General features: G+C 46.1%; 1 protein-coding gene across 2 annotated transcripts in view; it reads right to left on the bottom strand.

Annotated features, from left to right (window-relative positions):
• Window positions 1–736: 736 nt before the first annotated feature.
• The window catches only part of LOC307121313 (E3 ubiquitin-protein ligase RNF19B-like), a 32,816-nt gene continuing 10,961 nt past the window's right edge, over window positions 737–22,591 (bottom strand). Inside the window, exons 2-11 of one of the 2 annotated variants that reach the window (XR_013815940.1) lie at window positions 18,564–18,667; window positions 17,907–18,056; window positions 17,367–17,827; window positions 3,454–3,609; window positions 2,787–2,860; window positions 2,564–2,611; window positions 2,397–2,480; window positions 2,041–2,246; window positions 1,715–1,874; window positions 737–1,614 (exon numbers count right to left, since the gene is read on the bottom strand). Coding sequence is in view for 1 of the 2 variants with exons in the window: in XM_079808831.1 (XP_079664957.1) it covers window positions 17,372–17,827; window positions 17,907–18,056; window positions 18,564–18,667 (710 nt within the window). In the remaining variant the exon portion in view is untranslated. Of the gene's footprint in view, window positions 1,615–1,714; window positions 1,875–2,040; window positions 2,247–2,396; window positions 2,481–2,563; window positions 2,612–2,786; window positions 2,861–3,453; window positions 3,610–15,817; window positions 17,828–17,906; window positions 18,057–18,563; window positions 18,668–22,591 lie in introns of those variants that run through there. The other variant, XM_079808831.1, reaches the window with a different exon arrangement.

The raw sequence follows: 22,591 nt of genomic DNA, 5'->3' as shown, positions 1-22,591 counted from the left end.
GTCATTATTCACCTTTTCTCATGGTTTCTCAAATAATTCATAAAAGTATAGAATATAATGGCATATTTCTAATAGGGGCTGATTGTAACGCAGTGTTAACACACATCCCATCGCGGCTCGTGTCTTCTGCTGTTAGATCAACATTAAAGAACATCTCAACTGTTAAATAACAGATATAAGATTAAAATATTATCTGATTTGTCTTATTTTAAATAAACACAAAAAAACAGAGATGAAAACTAAACTTAAGTAAGAAATGTACTTTTGCTATGGTTAAATACATGTTCAGTAATATCTTCCAGATATTTTTTTAATTTTGGCGCTATTTTTTCTCTAAATAATGTTGATATGGCAACTAGTAAATACACTGAGTTTCGTCATTCTGGCGTGTGTGGAAAGGGTTAAAACCCAGATAGCAATGAGTCGGCGGACCACCGGCGGTGATCCGGCGGCTGTAGAAGCGTCAGAATTGCGTAATCGCAAACACGTTTGACGGCGCACCGCCGGCGGCAGCCGCTTTTTAAAAGCGGCAGCCGGCTTCCTACCGCCTTCGTTCCGCAGGCAAACCGCCGTTCCGCCGCCTTTATACCAGAAGGCGGCCCGGCGGAGGCAAACGCTTTTTTCGAGCGATCTGCCTCCGCTTATTGTGTAATAAATAATATATATATTTATTTATTTATTATTCATATATTTGTAACATGCAGTTTATGATGGATAATAATTGAACAAACCAGATAAATTCCCATTTGGCATTTTTATTCCACATTTCAAAGTACAGTAACTGTCAATGATACAAGATAATATAAATGAAATATAAATAACAGACAATAAGCTTAAATAGGCCTATAAATAACAAAAACAAACATTTTTACTAAAGAACCTGCATGTTTCCAATTAAATTTTGGTTTAAAAAAAAACAGCCTTACAAGCAAATTATAACACTTACAATATTTGTTAATAACAAAGAGGTCAGCTCTGGGATGAAAATAATTACCATTAAATATTATATCAAATAATGAGGATATTTGGTACCAAAGAATGTGCAGGATACCAAATAAATCGAGGTATAACATCACATTTAACAAGCCATTTCTAACAATAGGATAAATGGTAATAATTTAGAGTAAACCTCTGGAGAAGAATAGAACAGTAGTAGAACAGACCATTATAACAAGCCTGACTATGGGTTCTCCGGTTTCCCCTGACCTCCAGAATGAGGCAGCGCAAATTGGCTTATCTTCAGTGATTTCTTGTGCGCCTATATAAAGGACAAACAACCTCGCCATCCCATATCTATCCAAGGAGCTGCCTTCAAGGCAGGGTCACAGGGAATAAAAAAAAAGTAATTTCCACAGTGAACAGTGTGGATTGGGTGAGTGTAGCCTGAAACTTCTGGCTTCTTTAGGGGTCTTGATGTTACTGACTGCAGGATAAAGAAAGGGTTCCAGGTGTCAGTAGTCAGCCTAGGTGTAAGAGGTCGGCTGTGGGTCCCTCTCAGCTGTGCGCGTCTTTTTCCGCCTTCACGATCAGATGTTCCTTTCAGGTAACGCATAACGTTAACCTGGACCGCCTCATCAGTGGCATCCTGGGTTGCCGGGTTCTTCCGGATGGCTCCTGTAGAAAATACAGATCTGTCATTCCATTTGAATGGCATAAGGCCACACACATCTACTTAAATATATAACAAATTTATATATATTTATATATATATTACTTTGAACAATGGTCTTCAGGAACATGTCTCTAAAACATGCTTTATCCCCTACACCCGTCACGGTTGTATTAATGGAAAGGTGATTAGAGAAGATACTCTGAAGTATTCGCCACACGGTTGTCTTTAGGTCCCTCCCACATTTGATTGCCAAAAACCGAAGCTGAAAATACAAAAAAGTGTTACAAATTACATCTCTGAAGCTTCTCATACATAAATATAAAAATGTGACAGGCTGTGGATTCAGACTGTAGAATATGCAGTGTACAATCTTAAATTTTACTTTTTAGATTACCCTACAGCATTATAAACAAAATCAGCACACTTACTGGAGCTCTTTATCCTGCCTCAAACTGTTGTCAAGCAACGCCAAATGGGTTGTCTAGGGGGAGTAACAGACCCCCTGGCAGGGATAACTCTCCAAAAGACACATTGGCACTGAAATGTTGCCGCATAGTGTCCATTTTGTTGTCCATGCTACGCACAATATCGCCAAACTCTCCAAGACGTCGCAGCATTAGTGTCTGATCTGCACCTACAGGGGTTCACAGAATAAAAGAATAAAGCAGTCAGTCCTGGTCCCTCAACTACTAAACTATGGCATTTACAACTAGGTCTACTACATGTACAGGTGGCCCCAGTGGGAATTAAACCAACAACCACAGGTGTTGTTTGCAAGTTGTACCTGATTGCCCAGTACGAGCAAACGTCGTCAACATTGTCCCAACTTGCTTCACCTGCTCATGAAGTGAGCCGCTGCCATCCGAAGCTACAAAATGAAAGGCATTTGGTAATTTTGGACCTACATCACAGTCAAAAAAGTTAAATTTAAGAAAGAGTGCATGTTCTCACCTGCTCGTGCATTGCTTTCCCTCAGGGCGTGGTTCTCATTCTGGAAATCTACATTAAAAAATATATATATATATATATAAATAAAACAACAACTAAAGGCACAATTTTCCATACTGTTTAAGTTTCCAACAGCTGCAATTTCCTGTTTGTCCATCTCAACTCCTTTCAATATTCTTCTCCTTATAGCCCAGTAACTAGACATTGTGACTAACAATTTATTTACCTTGAAAGCCGAAACGATTGTCCAACAGTAGGTCTCTTGGATGAAGATAACCGATTATGCTCTGGTCAAGGTATCTGCAAGAAAATGTGAACAAAACCGCATTGTTAACGTTAAATACAGAATATACAGTAGCTATGCTGTGGGGGGAAAAACTGGTCAGCCAAATGTGGAACAGTAAAATGTATTCATTCAGTGTAGTGATTCAAGTAAACTGCATAGTCCTCAAACATAAAAAGTACAGCAGTTCAGAGAAATAACTCATAAATCACCTTAAATGCTAGAAGAACAGTAGCAACACAGCACATGTTAGCTAACACTTGCTAAAACTGACCTAGCAGCATGCTTGTTCTGACTAACAAAATAATTTAAATAACCTATATACATCATTCTGTTTTGTTAGAAAACACCAAAAGTTAAACTTAAGTCTTTCTAGATGTAAAGCTTTGGCTAACTTACCTACAGTAGCTAGATACATTTTAACATGTAGAACATGCTTGAACTCAGTGTGTAAAAAAGGAGAAACAGCACGTGTTAGCTAACACTGTGCATTGTGCACTAGACTAGACTAGAAGCGTCCGTGTCGGAACAAACAAATTAAAACAACCTACCGGTATATACATCAAAAATGAACATAATATTGTTACACAAAAAGGAAACATGTACTTACTTAAACGCTCGTAGTCGAGGATATTTTCTGATCTCCTCTCTTCAAATACTAAAACCGTGTGATGAGCGGCCGCTGTTGGTAAATCTGTATGTTTTTCCGGTTTGTCTTCCGTCTTTTTTAGGTATACTGCCCCTCTCGGCCGGTGGAGGTACTTCTCTGTTTGGTTTGGTTTTATTTTTATTTAAATTAGTACATTTATAGACAAGTACAATACAAAAAGAACAATGAGAGAAAAATAATAAAGCATTGTGGTACAGTTCCGAATATGTAGAACAAAGAATAACAACAAATGTAACAATGTATATAAAATAAATAATAAAAATAAGAATTCTGAGATAGAAAATACTTTATAATATTAAGGCAGTCACATGAAATTGAAAAGCTTTCAGGTTTTCTGTTTTTGTAAGCTTTTTGTTTTGCGACCTCATGTTTGAAAGGGTTTCAAAGTATATTGTAAAAATCAGCTTTATAAAAGGTAATATTAGAGGGCTTCTTTTGAGTTATTCTTGTCTTATGAATGTAGAATTTTTCCTAAATAATTAATAATATATTTTTGTTTTTCAGAAAAATATGGGTTTTGAAAACAAAGTAAAATGTCATGAAGTTCTAAGTTCTAATTTTTTGTCATGTCTATTTTAAAGTCAGTCCAAAAAGAAATAGAAAAAGGGCAATACAAAAATAAAAGTGTTCAATATCCTAAAATGAACTTTCAAACTTTCTTAACCCTCCTATTATGCTAAAAAAAAAAAAAAAAAAAGTTTTACATCCATTATGGGTCAAATTGACCAACACTGTTTAAACACACTCAACATGCAAATAATCAAGTGAAAATTTAAATGTAATTTCCTAAACCTAACCTTATCATGGAATCAAGAGTCAAGAATCTGTTATAAACCCTAATGGCTTTGGAGCAAAAAAAACTAATATTTGATATAATTCACATATAGGCTAGGCTATTATGATTTTATAATCGCTTCAAATGTGAGAACTAGTTAAAATGCTGTCAGTTCCACTCTATTTCCCAACAAGCCAAACATAGCCAACGTGGCCAATCCTTGTATATCAAAGCGGCTTGCCGCCAGCCGGCCGCGGTCCATTAGGCGGAGGCAACCGCCAGAGAAAATGAAGCCGGTGGCCCGCCGAATGAAGGCTAGCCGGCCGCGGTCCATTAGGCGGAGGCAACCGCCAGAGAAAATGAAGCCGGTGGCCCGCCGAATGAAGGCTAGTCGGCCGCGGTCCATTAGGCGGAGGCAACCGCCAGAGAAAATGAAGCCGGCGGCCCGCCGAATGAAGGCTAGTCGGCCGCGGTCCATTAGGCGGAGGCAACCGCCAGAGAAAATGAAGCCGGCGGCCCGCCGAATGAAGGCTAGTCGGCCGCGGTCCATTAGGCGGAGGCAACCGCCAGAGAAAATGAAGCCGGCGGCCCGCCGAATGAAGGCTAGCCGGCCGCGGTCCATTAGGCGGAGGCAACCGCCAGAGAAAATGAAGCCGGCGGCCCGCCGAATGAAGGCTAGTCGGCCGCGGTCCATTAGGCGGAGGCAACCGCCAGAGAAAATGAAGCCGGCGGCCCGCCGAATGAAGGCTAGTCGGCCGCGGCATCTCGCAAGAAATGGGAGTGACGTATTCGGCGGCAAACGTTTCATCACCGCCAGCGGGACGCACCTATAGCCGACAGCTTAGGGCCGGCGGCAAAAAGAAGCCGTGCCGATATTTTTTGCTATCTGGGAACATGCGCGTTACAACTAACCCTGTGTTAGATTGTGCCCCGCGCTCCCCTAGAGCTTAAACATATACAGTATGTGAACTAGCATTGTCACTGGAAGCCATCAGAGGCAGAATTTAGTCACGAATAGTATCTTAGCCTTTTGTTAAATATAATTTTTTTTGTTTTTGTTTTTTTTTATCATACACGGTAATTTTATTTATTATGCATGTTTTCTATCACTATTTTAATACCTTTTCTATGTAAAGCACTTTGAATATATATGTATATATATATATATATATATATATATATATATATATATATATATATATATATATATATATATATATATATATATATATATATATATATATATATATATATATCAAGTTTCAAGTTTCAAGTTTTGTTTATTTATATAGCACATTTAAACACAGCAAACATGGCTGACCAAAGTGCTGAACAATACACAAAGAAACAAGGACATAGCCCAACATTTAAGACATAAAATCACAGTGAATTAAAAGCTATAGAGAAAAAGTAGGTTTTAAGAGAAGATTTAAAAGTGGTTACAGGTTATTTAATGATTTGAAGACAAAGAGTAGAATTTTAAAATCAATTCTGAGATGCACAGGTAACCAATGTAGTGATTTTAGAATTGGAGTTACGTGATCAAATTTACACTTTCTTTTGAGGAACTTTGCTGTGGCATTCTGTACTAATTGAAGTCGAGCAATAGAATTTTTGGACATAACAAAGTACAGAGAATTGCAGTAGTCCAAACGAGTTGTAATGAGCGCATGGATAGCAATCTCTAAGGTTTTCTCAGTAAGAGAAGATCTAATCTTAGAGAGAAGACGTAGCTGGAAAAAACAAGAGCTGATCACAGCATTTATTTGTTTGTCAAATTTGAGGTTCTGATCCCAGAAAACACCTAGATTCTTAATGCAGGGTGAAGTAAATGGAGCAAGGTAGTCCAGGTCAATGCTTCTGTTTCCAGAGTCACCCTGAGAGCCAAATACAATAACCTCTGTTTTTGATTCATTCAAAAATAAAACATTTTGAGAAAACCACAGTTTCACTTCATCTAGGCATGCAAAAAGAGATTTCAGAGTAGCATGTTTTAAAGGTAGATAAATTTGGGTATCATCCGCATAGCAGTGAAATGATACACCATGCTTTCTGAATATGGAGCCCAGAGGAAGTAAATACAGGGAAAAAAGGATGGGTGCGAGAATTGAACCCTGCAGCACTCCACAAGAGAGTTGAGCAGGCGAGGAGCAGAAATTACCCAATTTAACAGAAAAACTTCTGTTCGTTAAATACGACTTAAACCAGTTTAGGACAGTTCCCTGAATGCCCACAGAGCATTCTAGTCGTGAGAGGAGAATTTTATGGTCAACTGTACCAAAAGCCGAGGTTAGGTCTAACAATATTAGGATCACGGAGTCACCGGAGTCAGTCGCTACTAGAATATCATTAGAAACCCGCAATAATGCTGACTCAGTGCTGTGCAGAGGTTTAAAACCAGACTGAAAAGTTTCAAAAATATCATTTGAGCTAAGGAAAGATTGAAGTTGAAGAAAAACAGTTTTCTCCAAAGCTTTGGTAATAAAAGGAAGTGTCGAGATAGGTCGAAAGTTATTAAAATCCTTATTGTCAAGTGAAGGTTTCTTGAGGAGAGGTGTGACTGTGGCTTGTTTAAGAGTATCAGGGATAGTCCCGGAGCACAAGCATTTATTTATAAAGGACACCAAACATGGTCCAACGGAGTCAAAAACTTGTTTTAAAATACGGGGAGGAAGAATGTCATGAGAGCAAAAGGAAGGTTTCAAATGTTCAATAATTTCTCTGAGAGACAAAAGATAAACTTGATCAAAAACACTCCATATGGCTGAGGATCGACAGAGTTTACGTGGAACATTAACAGATGGTTGTAACGGAGATCTTAGAGAAGTGATTTTATCACAGAAAAACCTACAGAAACCTTCACATAGTGACACAGAGGGATTTGAAATCACATTAACAGGAGGATTTAGAGCAGTATTTAACACAGAAAATAAAGCTTTAGAACTATGGTGATTTTTTGCAATTAAATGAGAGAAGTACTTAGATTTTGCAGATTTCATAGCTTTCTGAAAACAATCAAAGCAGTTTCTTAGCATTTCATATGAGATTTGTAATTTGTCCCATTTCCATTTTCGCTCAGCTCTTCTACAGGCTCGCCTCAGAGAGCGGATGTTATCATTGAGCCATGGTTCAGTTTTAAGTTTTGACTTCTTTGGTTTTAGAGGAGCAGTGGTATTTAAAACCTCAGAGCAAGCAGTATTAAGCAGACCAAGATGTTGTTCAGCATCCAAGTCAGGTAAAGATGATTCCAGAGACATAGATAAATACACTTCGTTAAAGATGCTAGTGAAGTCATCATGAAACTGGGGGGAAAAGGAACGCGCCCATTGTACAGTAGGAGTAATGTTAGATCTTGATGGAGGAAAAGGCATAGAAAACAATACTGGCATATGATCTGAGATCAGAGTATCAAAAACCTGAGCATCAGTAATGGAAAAACCATGAGAAAGAACCAGGTCCAAAGTATGACCATGAGTATGCGTAGGATCTTTCACCCACTGAACCATGTTAAATGAATCCATGAGATTAAAAAACTCCATTGTTAGAGGTTTTGCCTGACAGCACACATGAATATTAAAATCCCCTAGCAGAAGAATATTATTATAATTAGTTACACATTCACCCACAAAGGCAGTAAATTAATTTATAAAATCTTTCACTAGGTGAGGGGGCCGATAGACCAGCGCTAACAGAACAGGATCATCGCATTCCAATCTCAACAGCTGTACTTCAAAGCTACTGTAGGTTGTAGACGGAACAGAACGACAGTAGCTACTGAAACTGTTTTTCAAAATTACCGCTAGCCCACCTCCGCGGCCAGAGGAGCGAGGAGAGTTAAAAAATGTGCAGCCTGTCGGAATCAAGTCAGAGAAAGGACTCAGATCACCAACCTTCGTCCAAGTTTCAGTGATGCACATAAAGTCCAAGTCGTGGGTAGTAAAAAAGTCATTTAAAAGGAATGTCTTATTATAGCGACCGAGCATTAATCAGAGCCATCCTGGAAAAAGATGCAGAGTCAGAGATAGCGGGAGGAGACACTCTGTTCAAAGAGCGAAGATTCTGAAGCGTGACTCCACCGCGGCGAACACGGAGAGGAGGGTAGCAGGGGATCGTCCAAGGAGATTCCGGGAGAATCGGTCGAAGCCAGCGAGCAGGTGGATCGAACGAACGGCAAGCAGCACAGCGGCCACCGCTTAGATTACGTGTCATAGAGACGAAGCTGGAAGCGCGCCCAGCGTGCAGCTCCATTTTCAGTTTGACAGCAACCCCTCTGCGTTCCCTTTCGAGGGAACTCGCACTGCATCGAGACGACGCTTTGGGGATGCTCCCTTAGCATCAGCGAATCTGAAACCAGAATGCCAACTAGGCCAATCCGATTGGCGTGCGTGATGACGTCATTGTGATGGCATACCCGGAAGTATAAAAGGAGAGCTGGAACGTAATGGCGGTAGTTATTGCTCTTCAGCAAGCGCTATCTGTCAAACTGTCTGTCTATTTACTGTTGTATTGTCAGTGAAAGTGTGTGTGACTGAAAAATGGAAAAATGTGAGAGTGTGAGAGAGTTCAAGCAGTGTGTGCATCCTTGCCCTCGCTACATGTCGGGCTCGGATACACACCTGCTTTGCGTGCACTGCCTGGGCGTTCAGCATGCTCAAGCGGCTCTCGAGGGAGCCGCTTGTGAGCATTGTGAGAGGCTGACGCTCAGGGTGCTCCGCTCTCCCCGTGGTTCTGGACCCGCAGTCGCTGAGGCGGCTCGGCGTCGCAGATCATGGGGCTCACAGCGGGACTTGACAGAGGGTTTCGGGACTGCTGCGGCACTTTCCTGATCCTCCTCTGACAGTTCCGAGGATCTTCCTCCCCGTGTGGAAGCCCGCTCTGCGGCTTCTTCCCCCGGGGTGGGATGTCCGGTGCTTGTTCTCTCTGGTTCCGAGGAGCCAGAGGAACTAGGCACCGAGGCGGGGGATGAAGCGGCAATTGTTTCATCGTTTCATCCACCCGCCCAAGAGGAGCTGGTCGAGGTGTTGACCCGGGCTGTGGCTAAATTAAAAATAAATTGGCCACAAGAGGCTCCGGAAATCCAGCCACCCAGTAGGCTGAATGACCGGTTCCTCTCGCACCGGGTTCAAACACCTCGCCGGGGCCTGCCTTTTTTCCCGGATCTGCACACCGAGGTTGCAGATTTGACTCTCCGCGTCACCAAGGAGACAGCCCGCGCTATCGGCCGCTCCATGGCTTCCATGGTGACTGTGGAGAGACATCTCTGGCTGAATCTGTCGGGGATAAAGGAGAAGGATAGAGCTTTTCTCCTGGACTCCCCGATCTCGCCTTATGGGTTGTTTGGAGACGCGGTTAACGCCGTCGTTTCCAGACACCAGGAGGCGAAGAGACAGTCGGCAGCCTTCCACCAGTACCTCCCTCGCCGCTCTAAGCCGGGGAAGGCTGGCCCTAGCGGGCAGCCTCAGCCGTCATCCAGCTCCTCGCACCGGAAGGTGCAAAAAGAGAGCGTCGCATCTAGAGCCCCTCCCCCGGGAGCCTGGCAACAGAGGCAACGCTCTCAGCAGCAGTCTTCAGCTCCTAAGGGTGATCTACGGAACGTCCTTCAGGCGCGGAAGGCTGCTGGGAAGAAGTCCTAGCTGCGGCAGGGCTTCAAAGAGCGGTCCCCCCCATGGAGAAACAACCGAGGTGGTAATCCCGCCGTCTATGACGCTTCGGGCCACATCGATTTCCCGCGAACGCATGCTGCACCCGCCGCCTCTGGAAAGACCTGCGGCTGGGCAGCTTGCACGTCCGCACACGGAGAACCGTTCCCAGCTACTTCCTGCCGGTCAGCCGCTTCAGGAGGTTGGGAACGGGAACCGTGCAACACCCGACGCCAGCCTCGAGAGGCTGGTTCCCTTAGTAGATTATCTCGGCGCATGGAAATGCCTTCCGAATATTTCTACATGGGTCCTGCGTACTGTAGAAAAGGGTTACAAACTGCAGTTCGGTTCTCCTCCTCCACAATTCAGGGGGTTATACTGGACAGCAGTGGTACCCGAGCAGGTTCGGGTAATGGAGCTAGAAGTAAAAACTATTTTAGCGAAGGAAGCCATAGAGCGTGTTCCTCCGCTGGAAAGAGAGTCCGGGTTCTACAGCCGGTACTTTATAGTTCCCAAAAAGGATGGAGGGTTGCGTCCGATTATAGATCTGAGGGTTTTGAATCTGTCTCTGAGGAGCTTCAGATTCAAAATGCTCACCATTCCCACGATCGTGAGTCAGATCCAGTCCGAGGACTGGTTCGTCACGATAGATCTGAAGGACGCATACTTTCATATCTCCATCCTCCCATGTCAGAGGAAGTATCTGAGGTTCGCTTTCGGGGGCGAAGCGTACCAATATCGAGTGCTTCCCTTTGGCCTAGCCCTCTCCCCACGCACATTCACGAAGTGCATGGATGCAGCCCTGGCTCCATTGAGACTTCAGGGCATCCGTGTACTGAATTATATCGACGACTGGCTCATACTGGCCCAGTCGTAAGAAGTGGCGGTCCGGCATCGAGATGTCGTTCTGAACCACATAAAGTGCCTGGGGCTGAGACTCAACACGAAAAAGAGCGTGTTGACGCCGTCCCAGAGGACAACGTTCCCCGAGGTCGTATGGGATTCGAAGACAATGCGGGCACAATTGTCTCCCGCGCGAGTCGAGACCATACTGGCGATGGTCTCAGGAATAAGGCTAGGCCACAGCATCACTGTGAAGCACTTTCAGAGAGTGCTGGGGCACATGGCAGCAGCGTCCAACATAATACCTTCTGGCCTGCTGAACATGAGACCCCTCCAGTGGTGGCTGAAAAGCAAGGGGTTTTCCCCCAGAGGGAATCCTTTCCGTATGATCAGGGTAACGCGCAAAAGCCTTCGTTCCCTAGTCATATGGAAGAAACCTTGGTTTCTGTCCCAGGGGCCAGTGTTGGGAGCGTCCTGTTGCCGGAAATCCGCTTCAACAGACGCCTCCCTCACTGGTTGGGGCGCGGTCATGGACGGCCGCTTTGCGAGGGGCCCATGGGAGGGCCGTCATTCCTCCTGGCACATAAATTGCCTGGAGATGATGGCGGTCTACAAAGCTCTCAGGAGCTTTTTCCCGGACCTCCGCGGCCAACATGTCCTGGTACGGACAGACAATACGTCTGTCGTAGCGTACATCAACCGCCAGGGGGGATTGAGGTCGCGCCCTCTTTTCAGACTGGCGCGTCAAGTCCTCCTGTGGTCCCAGGGGAAACTATTGTCCATCAGGGCGATATATGTCCCAGGGGTCCAAAATCAGGGAGCAGACATCCTGTCGAGGCAGGGGCTGAGGCCCGGGGAGTGGCGACTCCACCCAGAGGTGGTGGAGGCCATATGCAAGAGGTTCGGCCCAGTGGAAGTGGATCTGTTTGCGTCTCGAGAGACGTCCCACTGTCCTCTGTGGTTTTCCCTCACGCATCCAGCCCCATGGTTCAGACGTGGCCGAGGCTGCGTCTGTACGCATTTCCCCCGATTGCTCTGCTCCCGGGAGTCCTGGAGAGGGTCCGGCAACAGGGGATCAGTCTACTTCTGGTAGCACCCCGTTGGCCGACTCGAGTTTGGTTCTCGGATATCCCAGCTCTGCTAGCAGGTCAGCCGTGGGAGATTCCTCTGAGGAGGGATCTCCTATCTCAGGCGGCGGGTACGATATTTTACCCCCGCCCGGAGATTTGGAACCTATGGGTCTGGCCCCTGAGGGGACCAGGTACATAGAGGCTGGCCTATCGGCGGAGGTGATAGAGACCTTACTCAGTTCCAGGGCTCCGTCTACGAGGAGACTGTACAGCCTCAAGTGGAATGTATTTTCCACTTGGTGCAGGGAGCGTGAGGTGGACCCAGTTAACTGCCCAGTGGCTTCAGTGCTGGAGTTCCTCCAAGATCGCTTCTCTGCAGGGCTTACCCCGTCCACACTCAAGGTGTACATGGCTGCCATTGCGGCTTTCCACGCTCCTATGGGTGATGGGCCTCTGGGTAGGCACCATCTGGTTGTACAATTCCTCCGTGGGGCTCGGAGGATGAGGCCTGCGGCTCATTCCAGAGTTCCAACCAGGGACCTGGCAGTGGTTCTCGAAGGTTTGGCTGAGGCCCCCTTCGAGCCATTGGAGTCGGCCGAACCTGACCCTTAAGGTGGCTTTTTTCCTCACCATTACCTCTCTTAGGAGAGTGGGAGATCTCCAGGCCTTGGCGGTAACGCCAACCTGCCTGGAGTTTGCCCCGGGAGGAGTAAAAGCCATCCTACACCCTAGGCCGGGCTACGTGCCTAAGGTGCCATCAAGGGTGGTCAGGTCTTTGGTTCTGCAGGCATTTCATCCTCCGCCTCACGTGACGGCGGAAGAGGGGAGACTTCACCTACTCTGCCCGGTTAGGGCGCTCAGAGTTTATTTGGCAAAGTCTGCACAGTGGAGGAGATCGCAACAACTGTTGGTGTGTTTTGGCTCACCTAAGAAGGGATTGCCTGCGTCTACTCAGACAATCAGTAATTGGATTGTCCAGGCGATTACCATGGCCTACCAGGTGCGCAGTTTGCCTTCACCTGTGGCCGTGAGGGCTCATTCCACCAGAGGCATGGCCTCTTCGGTGGCCCTTCTTTCTGGGGTCCCCTTGCAGGATATCTGCGAGGCGGCCGGGTGGGCTACCCCACACACGTTCATCAGGTTCTATAGCCTGGATCTCCCTACGACGCCTGGTGCGAGGGTGCTCCAGTCCTAGCTGTGCCCGGTCTCCGGCTTCACACTAGGGCAGGCGCTACCCTTCGGTGTGGCCTAGTGGGTACTCGTTCCCCAAAGCGTCGTCTCGATGCAGTGCGAGTTCCCTCGAAAGGGAACTGCTTGGGTTATGTATATAACCCTTGTTCCCTGAGAAGGGGAACGAGCACTGCATCCCGACGCCACACCTCGGCGCGCCTGGAGCGCATGCTTCAGAGCAATTACTACCGCCATTACGTTCCAGCTCCCCTTTTATACTTCCGGGTATGCCGTCACAATGACGTCATCACGCACGCCAATCGGATTGGCCTAGTTGGCATTCTGGTTTCAGATTCGCTGATGCTAAGGGAGCATCCCCAAAGCGTCGTCTCGATGCAGTGCTCGTTCCCCTTCTCAGGGAACAAGGGTTATATACATAACCCGAGCAGTTTCCCGCGTCTCCTGCGGCGCTTTCTGCGGGGAGCATCATAAGGCCATTCGCGCAGATACTCTGGAATATCCCAGACTGAGTTTGGAAAGCAGTATTGTGATCCAGCCACAGAGTTTCTTTGCTCTGGGTTGTATGTGGCCACAAAAGAGTCCCGAATGTCCAGAAGTAACTGGCGATCGTAAGCCAGAAGTGAGTAGCAGTTTGACACAGATAGAAGCACATAGATTACGTAAAATAGCAGAGACGTCAGACGGCATGCCACAAACACAGGCGCCATCATGATCCATGATCCATTATATATACACTTGCAGTGCCTTGCCTTGAAGGTTTTTAAGAGAACACATACTGTAACAATGAGCAATAAGATAAGAATGTAGAAAATGAGTAATATGATAGGATGAAGTCTCAAAAAAACTTGTTCTCTCTCTCTCTCTCTCTCTCTCTCTCTCTCTCTCTCTCTCTCTATATATATATATATATATATATATATATATATATATATATATATATATATCTTTGATTACCTGTTACATGAGTCTACCAGGGCGATTAAAAAAAGTCAATGATGTCATCATACTCAGTCCAGAGAATCCACCATCATGTACGAAAAACAGCAGGTAAAGATTTAAACAATATTAAACATATTAAACAAATATATATATATATATACATACAGCTGAACACCTGTACTCTTTAAATTACAGCATTTTTACTTCACTGTTTCAGCAGCACAAAAGCATACAACATAGCTCAGCGGCTGTAATTTAAACCATGGGATTGCGATTATTTTAAATGTCAATAATGGCATTATATATTTTTTTAGATTTGACTCTTCCTACTGTTGAGAAAAGTCTTTCTACACTACAGGAAGTCTTTGGCAGTGTGATCCTTATCTTTAAGAGTCTATGTTTGGGAAGACATCAGAGAGGAAGGTGACCAAAACTTCCATGAGGGAAGAGAAAGAGTGGCCATTGTCTATTTTCCTGCACAGTTGGATAATTTGAAAAAAGATAAGTTGAAAGAAAATGCATAGTTCGGCTTCTTCAAATGAAATGGCATATTTTTTTGCAGGGCGTCCTCAGTAGCTCGCCTTTTAAAAAATAAAAATAAAATCAGAGCCAGGCAAAAAAGCAGCTGCTGCACACATTAATCCGCATTGATCCTCTTGGAAGTGGCTGTCCAATTCAGTGATTTGACGGTCTAAAATATCAATCCATAGAATGTTGAGATCAGCATATGGCTGTGGATTTGCCTAAACTACATGAAACCAGAGACTCTTTCAGTCAGGCCGGCTGTCTAACTCTGGTGCTGGTGAATTCTTTTCCATCAGTCATCCATGAACGTTAAAACTTTGGCGAAATAATTTTGCACATTTTCTTGGAACTGTACATACATGATCAGCGATAGGCAGTCAGTGACTGATATTGTGCTGCTCTATAAAGCCCTGGTATAGCAACATCACTGGTCTCAAATAATTTCCCAAATATCACCAACAGAAATACATTTTTATTGAACTTACTGAATTTGCACATTTACTGAATTTGATGCATGAGTGAAGACTGAACTTGTTTTCACAGTACGGCAGTGTTTCTAAAATTACATTAGATAATGTCAGTACTTTGCTGATGGAGCCAGATTTAGAGCTCCACCTTGTATCTGTAAATTGTTCAAGACATCTTCTGTGAGGATAACGCTCCTTCTGGATCTCTGAAACACGGGCATGCCTGTGCGAACCAGTCATGAAAGTGTGCAAAGAGTTCACAGTATCAAAAAAGTAGTGACATGGCCATATACCTTCGTTGCACCACTGTCCTTCCTTGGATGCTCTGACCCAGTCGTCTAGCCGTCACAATCTGGCCCTTGTCAAACTCGCTCAAATCCTTACTCTTGCCCATTTTTCCTGCTTCTAACACATCAACTCTGAGGACAAAATGTTCACTTGCTGCCTAATATATCCCACCCACTAACAGGAGCTGTGATGAAGATGCCGTGATATTTTTTTCACTTTAGTGAAGTTCCTAAACATAATTTTGTGAGGAGTGAACCCATCTAATCCTTCAATTAACTGCCGGAGCATTTAAGCAGCCGCTCACCTTGTTCTGGCATCAGCTGTTTTAGCCTTCCTCCAGCTCACCAACATAATTTAGGCATTTTGCCACCATACTCATCTTCCAAGCATTAGTAGTTCCACTGGGGGAGGTATAAGCTTGAGTTGAAGCTACCAAAGTCACTTAACCTTAATAGCTTAAAGATTATATGGACAAACAAACTCGTGAATTATTTGGTCTATATTTTACTAAAAACTATTTTTGTATCCTTAAATCAAGCTCACATAAGATTTGAACAAAGACTTTTTCAAAAGATAAAATTACACTTTATTTTACTAAATCAGCGTTTTCCAGAAAGATGAAATTCTGAATCACTCCAAAATATTCACAAATAACGTTCTGTACAAAGTTGTGTCCAGGTTAAATATGATTGGGTAACTTTGTTACTTTAAACAATCACGATCAGTTTGCATAAACACAATCTACTGGCAAAACAACCACGACAATAAAATCCAATGGGATTTTTTTATTTTTTATTAAGCATTATTAAGCAACACTACAGGTATTGTTCTAGAGCCCCAGAAGAGAACTGCAGTATGTTAGCGTAGCACAGAAGTTGGCATCGCATTTTCACTGTATCAGCACTTGTAAATGATCAGATTTTACAGTATTCTTCATTGGAACGCAGCATTAAATAAGAATTAAAAATGTATGAAAATGTACCCTCTTAAACACCCACATGGCAAATTTATCTCAGCTGTCATTGTTTTAAGTATACAGTATATAAAATACAATCATGTTTGTAAAGAAAAAAATGAAATATTCAATTTATTTAATTTTGATGATGAAGAGTAATTTAATAATAGGGGAAAAACAGATAACCAATCAAAAAGATTTAGGCTACGTCTACATTAATCCGGGTAGTTTTGAAAACAGAGTTTTCGTTTCAAAACGCTCTCCGTCCACACTAGCACTTTCCAAAAGTTTCGAGTATGAGGTCTCTACGGAACAAGAGTGGGCATTTCCAAATTTGTGGGTGTTTTCAAACTGATGGGTGTTTATAAATCACGCAATGAAAACGATCCTCTTCACCTGACCCCACCCCTAAACTCTACCCACACTGTGACATGAGCAAATCAGGTAACACAGTGGAAAACGGCCCTCTGTTTATGGCCACGCCCACTGGTCTGGTAACTCTTATTACTAACCTGCAGAGACCTATACTTGAAAGTTTCTCATCCACACTGAAACGTCAGTACATGCCAAATTCAACTTACTGCACATGCATAAAACCTCATACAAGCTCACTGAGATGATATAAAGTTATCACACAATTCTTCTGGCAGGATCAATATATTTAGCAAAATAAACTCCCCATTCACTGATGCGTCCAGGTCGCACTCGGTCAACCATTATGTTTGGTCTAAAACGCAACTCCATTCGTGTTTTGCTGCAGGACAGCAAATGTGACTTAACGTTGACTTGTCCTTCACCGTCTCAGTGTGGACGGAAGGCCAAAACAGAGCGAAAAAGATGCGTTTTCAAACATGGTCTTAAATTCACCAGAGATAAGATCGATACATTATATATTTTTACCCTGATTTTGAATTGGAGGGCTGTAGTAATAGCAATAGATTATGAATTCAGAGGATTCCACTCAATTGGCATATTAGTTATGTTATTTTTTTAATTATTTACTGAATAGCAATAATAATGAAATTATTAAATAACACCAGGAATTACAATGGAGCAAGATTTCTCATCTATTACTTAAAACTATTACTATGTCCAAACATCCCCTTTTTACATTTTCTTATAAAATAAATTCAAAGATCACTATTATCCGTACTTACTTACTTAATTTATTGTTTATCTCTCCAAAATGGAATTGAAGTCTGCCGTGGAGCCAAACCATCTGAACAGGGTTGATAGTAACCCCCTGTCTTCCCACATTCAGATTTGAGCTTGAGACAGACAAAACAAAACACTGTATGACATCTAGAGCATGTAACAGATTTACAATTCATTGTGTTGTGGTTGATCAGCATGCCACATGTTATACAAGCACGAACAGCTGGACATTCAATATTTGCAGCATCTTTTAAAATAATATTTGCACAATATCTCAGCAGATCCAGATCATTATTGGTACAGCCTTCATTGTCACATCGATCAGATCGAGCAATTGAACCTTTCCACTCTCTCAAACACTGCCAGCAGAACAAAAAGATTTTGCCCTTATTTACAGAACAAATGGTGCATTGCACGCTGAGATTAGACAAATCTGATCTCTCAATCAACCAGTCACAACCAGGACACTGGAAGAGACAGAAAGAGCACATGAGCTTAACCATACTGATGTTTGTAAGAATGAAACGCTTTAGGAAATATACTCACATTCTTGATGTCTACGATCTTTCTGGTTGCGTTGTTGGCAAGAGTTTCCTCAAAGTACTGCTGTTCTTCAGTTGTGAGTTTGGCTAGTTTACGCACTTCAGTGTAAGACCATTGACCGCTACACATAGGACATCTCAGCTCGGCTTTACCCTGGAATTAAAATGATAGTTCACCCAAAAATTAACAATCTGTCATAATTTCCTCAGAGCTGGCAACAAGGGGGGCATTTGTGGGCCATGACCCTTCAAACGAGTTAATGTGCAACCCCACCCTCATGTCATTCCAAATCCATTAGACTTTCGTCCATACTTGAAACATAAATGAAGATATTTTTAATGAAACCAGAGAGAATTTGGTCCCTATATTGAAAGTATAGCTAACCAAAGCTAAAAAGATAGTTCATAAAATGAATCCACAAACATTGAGCCATTAAATCCAAGTCTTGTTAAGAGAAATAATTTAGTCTATTGCTCAAATTGTATTCACAGTGCTGTATGTATGCTAAACATAAAAGCTTATCATATGTGATGTGTTCTATAAGTATATATGCATGTCGAATGTTGTTAAAATGTTGAAACAATTGACAGAACAGAATATTTGAAAATGAAAACTGCATTAATAATGAAAAACTGCTTATGATTTAAAAACTACACTTACATCAGTCAGCTGTATTCTGCAGTAGTCAGTCAGTGTCTGTGGATCAGTGACGTGACCGCAGGATAATTCAGCTCTTAAAACACCTGGATCATCATCACATGGATCTGAAGGGGAAATTATATGTATGAAACAATTCAAGAAATATCTTTTTACCATTTAAATTACCATTGCTTGTCTTGTCTTTTCTTCCATTCAAGGCCAGAGCACCATTTATTTAATTCAGTTTTTGCTTTTATTTCAACTACTATCATGGTGAGGATTAGGACTCAACAACTAACAATTTTAGGTTCCCATAATGTACAGTGCTTGCTGAGTCAAAGCAGGAAAATGGGCAAGCGTGAGGATTTGAGCGAGTTTGACAAGGGCCAGATTGTGACGGCTAGAGGACTGGGTCAGAACATCTCCAAAACTGCAGCTCTTGTGGGGTGTTCCCGGTCTACAGTGGTCAGTCTCTATCAAAAGTGCTCCAAGGAAGGACCAGTGGAGAACCGGCCACAGGGTCATGAAGGACCAGTGGAGAACCGGCCACAGGGTCATGGAGGACCAGTGGAGAACTGGCCACAGGGTTATGGAGGACCAGTGGAGAACCGGCCACAGGGTCATGGAGGACCAGTGGAGAACCGGCCACAGGGTCATGGAGGACCAGTGGAGAACCGGCCACAGGGTCATGAAGGACCAGTGGAGAACTGGCCACAGGGTTATGGAGGACCAGTGGAGAACCGGCCACAGGGTCATGGAGGACCAGTGGAGAACCGGCCACAGGGTCATGGAGGACCAGTGGAGAACCGGCCACAGGGACATGAAGGACCAGTGGAGAACCGGCCACAGGGTCATGGAGGACCAGTGGAGAACCGGCCACAGGGACATGAAGGACCAGTGGAGAACCGGCCACAGGGTCATGGAGGACCAGTGGAGAACCGGCCACAGGGTCATGGAGGACCAGTGGAGAACCGGCCACAGGGTCATGGAGGACCAGTGGAGAACCGGCCACAGGGTCATGGAGGACCAGTGGAGAACCGGCCACAGGGACATGAAGGACCAGTGGAGAACCGGCCACAGGGTCATGAAGGACCAGTGGAGAACCGGCCACAGGGTCATGAAGGACCAGTGGAGAACCGGCCACAGGGTCATGAAAGACCAGTGGAGAACCGGCCACAGGGTCATGAAGGACCAGTGGAGAACCGGCCACAGGGTCATGGAGGACCAGTGGAGAACCGGCCACAGGGACATGAAGGACCAGTGGAGAACCGGCCACAGGGTCATGGAGGACCAGTGGAGAACCGGCCACAGGGTCATGGAGGACCAGTGGAGAACCGGCCACAGGGTCATGGAGGACCAGTGGAGAACCGGCCACAGGGTCATGACGGACCAGTGGAGAACCGGCCACAGGGTCATGGAGGACCAGTGGAGAACCGGCCACAGGGTCATGAAGGACCAGTGGAGAACCGGCCACAGGGTCATGGAGGACCAGTGGAGAACCGGCCACAGGGTCATGGAGGACCAGTGGAGAACCGGCCACAGGGTCATGGAGGACCAGTGGAGAACCGGCCACAGGGTCATGGAGGACCAGTGGAGAACCGGCCACAGGGTCATGGAGGACCAGTGGAGAACCGGCCACAGGGTCATGAAGGACCAGTGGAGAACCGGCCACAGGGTCATGAAGGACCAGTGGAGAACCGGCCACAGGGTCATGAAAGACCAGTGGAGAACCGGCCACAGGGTCATGAAGGACCAGTGGAGAACCGGCCACAGGATCATGGAGGACCAGTGGAGAACCGGCCACAGGGTCATGGAGGACCAGTGGAGAACCGGCCACAGGGTCATGAAGGACCAGTGGAGAACCGGCCACAGGGTCATGAAGGACCAGTGGAGAACCGGCCACAGGGTCATGGAGGACCAGTGGAGAACCGGCCACAGGGTCATGGAGGACCAGTGGAGAACCGGCCACAGGGTCATGGAGGACCAGTGGAGAACCGGCCACAGGGTCATGGAGGACCAGTGGAGAACCGGCCACAGGGTCATGGAGGACCAGTGGAGAACCGGCCACAGCGTCATGAAGGACCAGTGGAGAAACGGCCACAGGGTCATGAAGGACCAGTGGAGAACCGGCCACAGGGTCATGAAAGACCAGTGGAGAACCGGCCACAGGGTCATGAAGGACCAGTGGAGAACCGGCCACAGGATCATGGAGGACCAGTGGAGAACCGGCCACAGGGTCATGGAGGACCAGTGGAGAACCGGCCACAGGGTCATGGAGGACCAGTGGAGAACCGGCCACAGGGTCATGGAGGACCAGTGGAGAACCGGCCACAGGGTCATGGAGGACCAGTGGAGAACGGGCCACAGGGTCATGAAGGACCAGTGGAGAAACGGCCACAGGGTCATGAAGGACCAGTGGAGAACCGGCCACAGGGTCATGAAAGATCAGTGGAGAACCGGCCACAGGGTCATGAAGGACCAGTGGAGAACCGGCCACAGGATCATGGAGGACCAGTGGAGAACCGGCCACAGGGTCATGGAGGACCAGTGGAGAACCGGCCACAGGGTCATGAAGGACCAGTGGAGAACCGGCCACAGGGTCATGAAGGACCAGTGGAGAACCGGCCACAGGGTCATGGAGGACCAGTGGAGAACCGGCCACAGGGTCATGAAGGACCAGTGGAGAACCGGCCACAGGGTCATGAAGGACCAGTGGAGAACCGGCCACAGGGTCATGAAGGACCAGTGGAGAACCGGCCACAGGGTCATGAAAGACCAGTGGAGAACCGGCCACAGGGTCATGGAGGACCAGTGGAGAACTGGCCACAGGGTCATGAAGGACCAGTGGAGAACCGGCCACAGGGTCATGAAGGACCAGTGGAGAACCGGCCACAGGGTCATGAAGGACCAGTGGAGAACCGGCCACAGGGTCATGGAGGACCAGTGGAGAACCGGCCACAGGGTCATGAAGGACCAGTGGAGAACCGGCCACAGGGTCATGAAGGATCAGTGGAGAACCGGCCACAGGGTCATGGAGGACCAGTGGAGAACCGGCCACAGGGTCATGGAGGACCAGTGGAGAACCGGCCACAGGGTCATGGAGGACCAGTGGAGAACCGGCCACAGGGTCATGAAGGACCAGTGGAGAACCGGCCACAGGGTCATGAAGGACCAGTGGAGAACCGGCCACAGGGTCATGGAGGACCAGTGGAGAACCGGCCACAGGGTCATGGAGGACCAGTGGAGAACCGGCCACAGGGTCATGGAGGACCAGTGGAGAACCGGCCACAGGGTCATGGAGGACCAGTGGAGAACCGGCCACAGGGTCATGGAGGACCAGTGGAGAACCGGCCACAGGGTCATGAAGGACCAGTGGAGAAACGGCCACAGGGTCATGAAGGACCAGTGGAGAACCGGCCACAGGGTCATGAAAGACCAGTGGAGAACCGGCCACAGGGTCATGAAGGACCAGTGGAGAACCGGCCACAGGATCATGGAGGACCAGTGGAGAACCGGCCACAGGGTCATGGAGGACCAGTGGAGAACCGGCCACAGGGTCATGGAGGACCAGTGGAGAACTGGCCACAGGGTCATGGAGGACCAGTGGAGAACCGGCCACAGGGTCATGGAGGACCAGTGGAGAACCGGCCACAGGGTCATGAAGGACCAGTGGAGAAACGGCCACAGGGTCATGAAGGACCAGTGGAGAACCGGCCACAGGGTCATGAAAGACCAGTGGAGAACCGGCCACAGGGTCATGAAGGACCAGTGGAGAACCGGCCACAGGATCATGGAGGACCAGTGGAGAACCGGCCACAGGGTCATGGAGGACCAGTGGAGAACCGGCCACAGGGTCATGAAGGACCAGTGGAGAACCGGCCACAGGGTCATGGAGGACCAGTGGAGAACCGGCCACAGGGTCATGAAGGACCAGTGGAGAACCGGCCACAGGGTCATGAAGGACCAGTGGAGAACCGGCCACAGGGTCATGAAGGACCAGTGGAGAACCGGCCACAGGGTCATGGAGGACCAGTGGAGAACCGGACACA

This window comes from Gobio gobio (genome assembly GCF_949357685.1).
Source record: "Gobio gobio genome assembly, chromosome: 25".
Classification (NCBI taxonomy): Eukaryota; Metazoa; Chordata; class Actinopteri; order Cypriniformes; family Gobionidae; genus Gobio; species Gobio gobio.
This window is presented reverse-complemented; position numbering and strand designations above follow the sequence as displayed.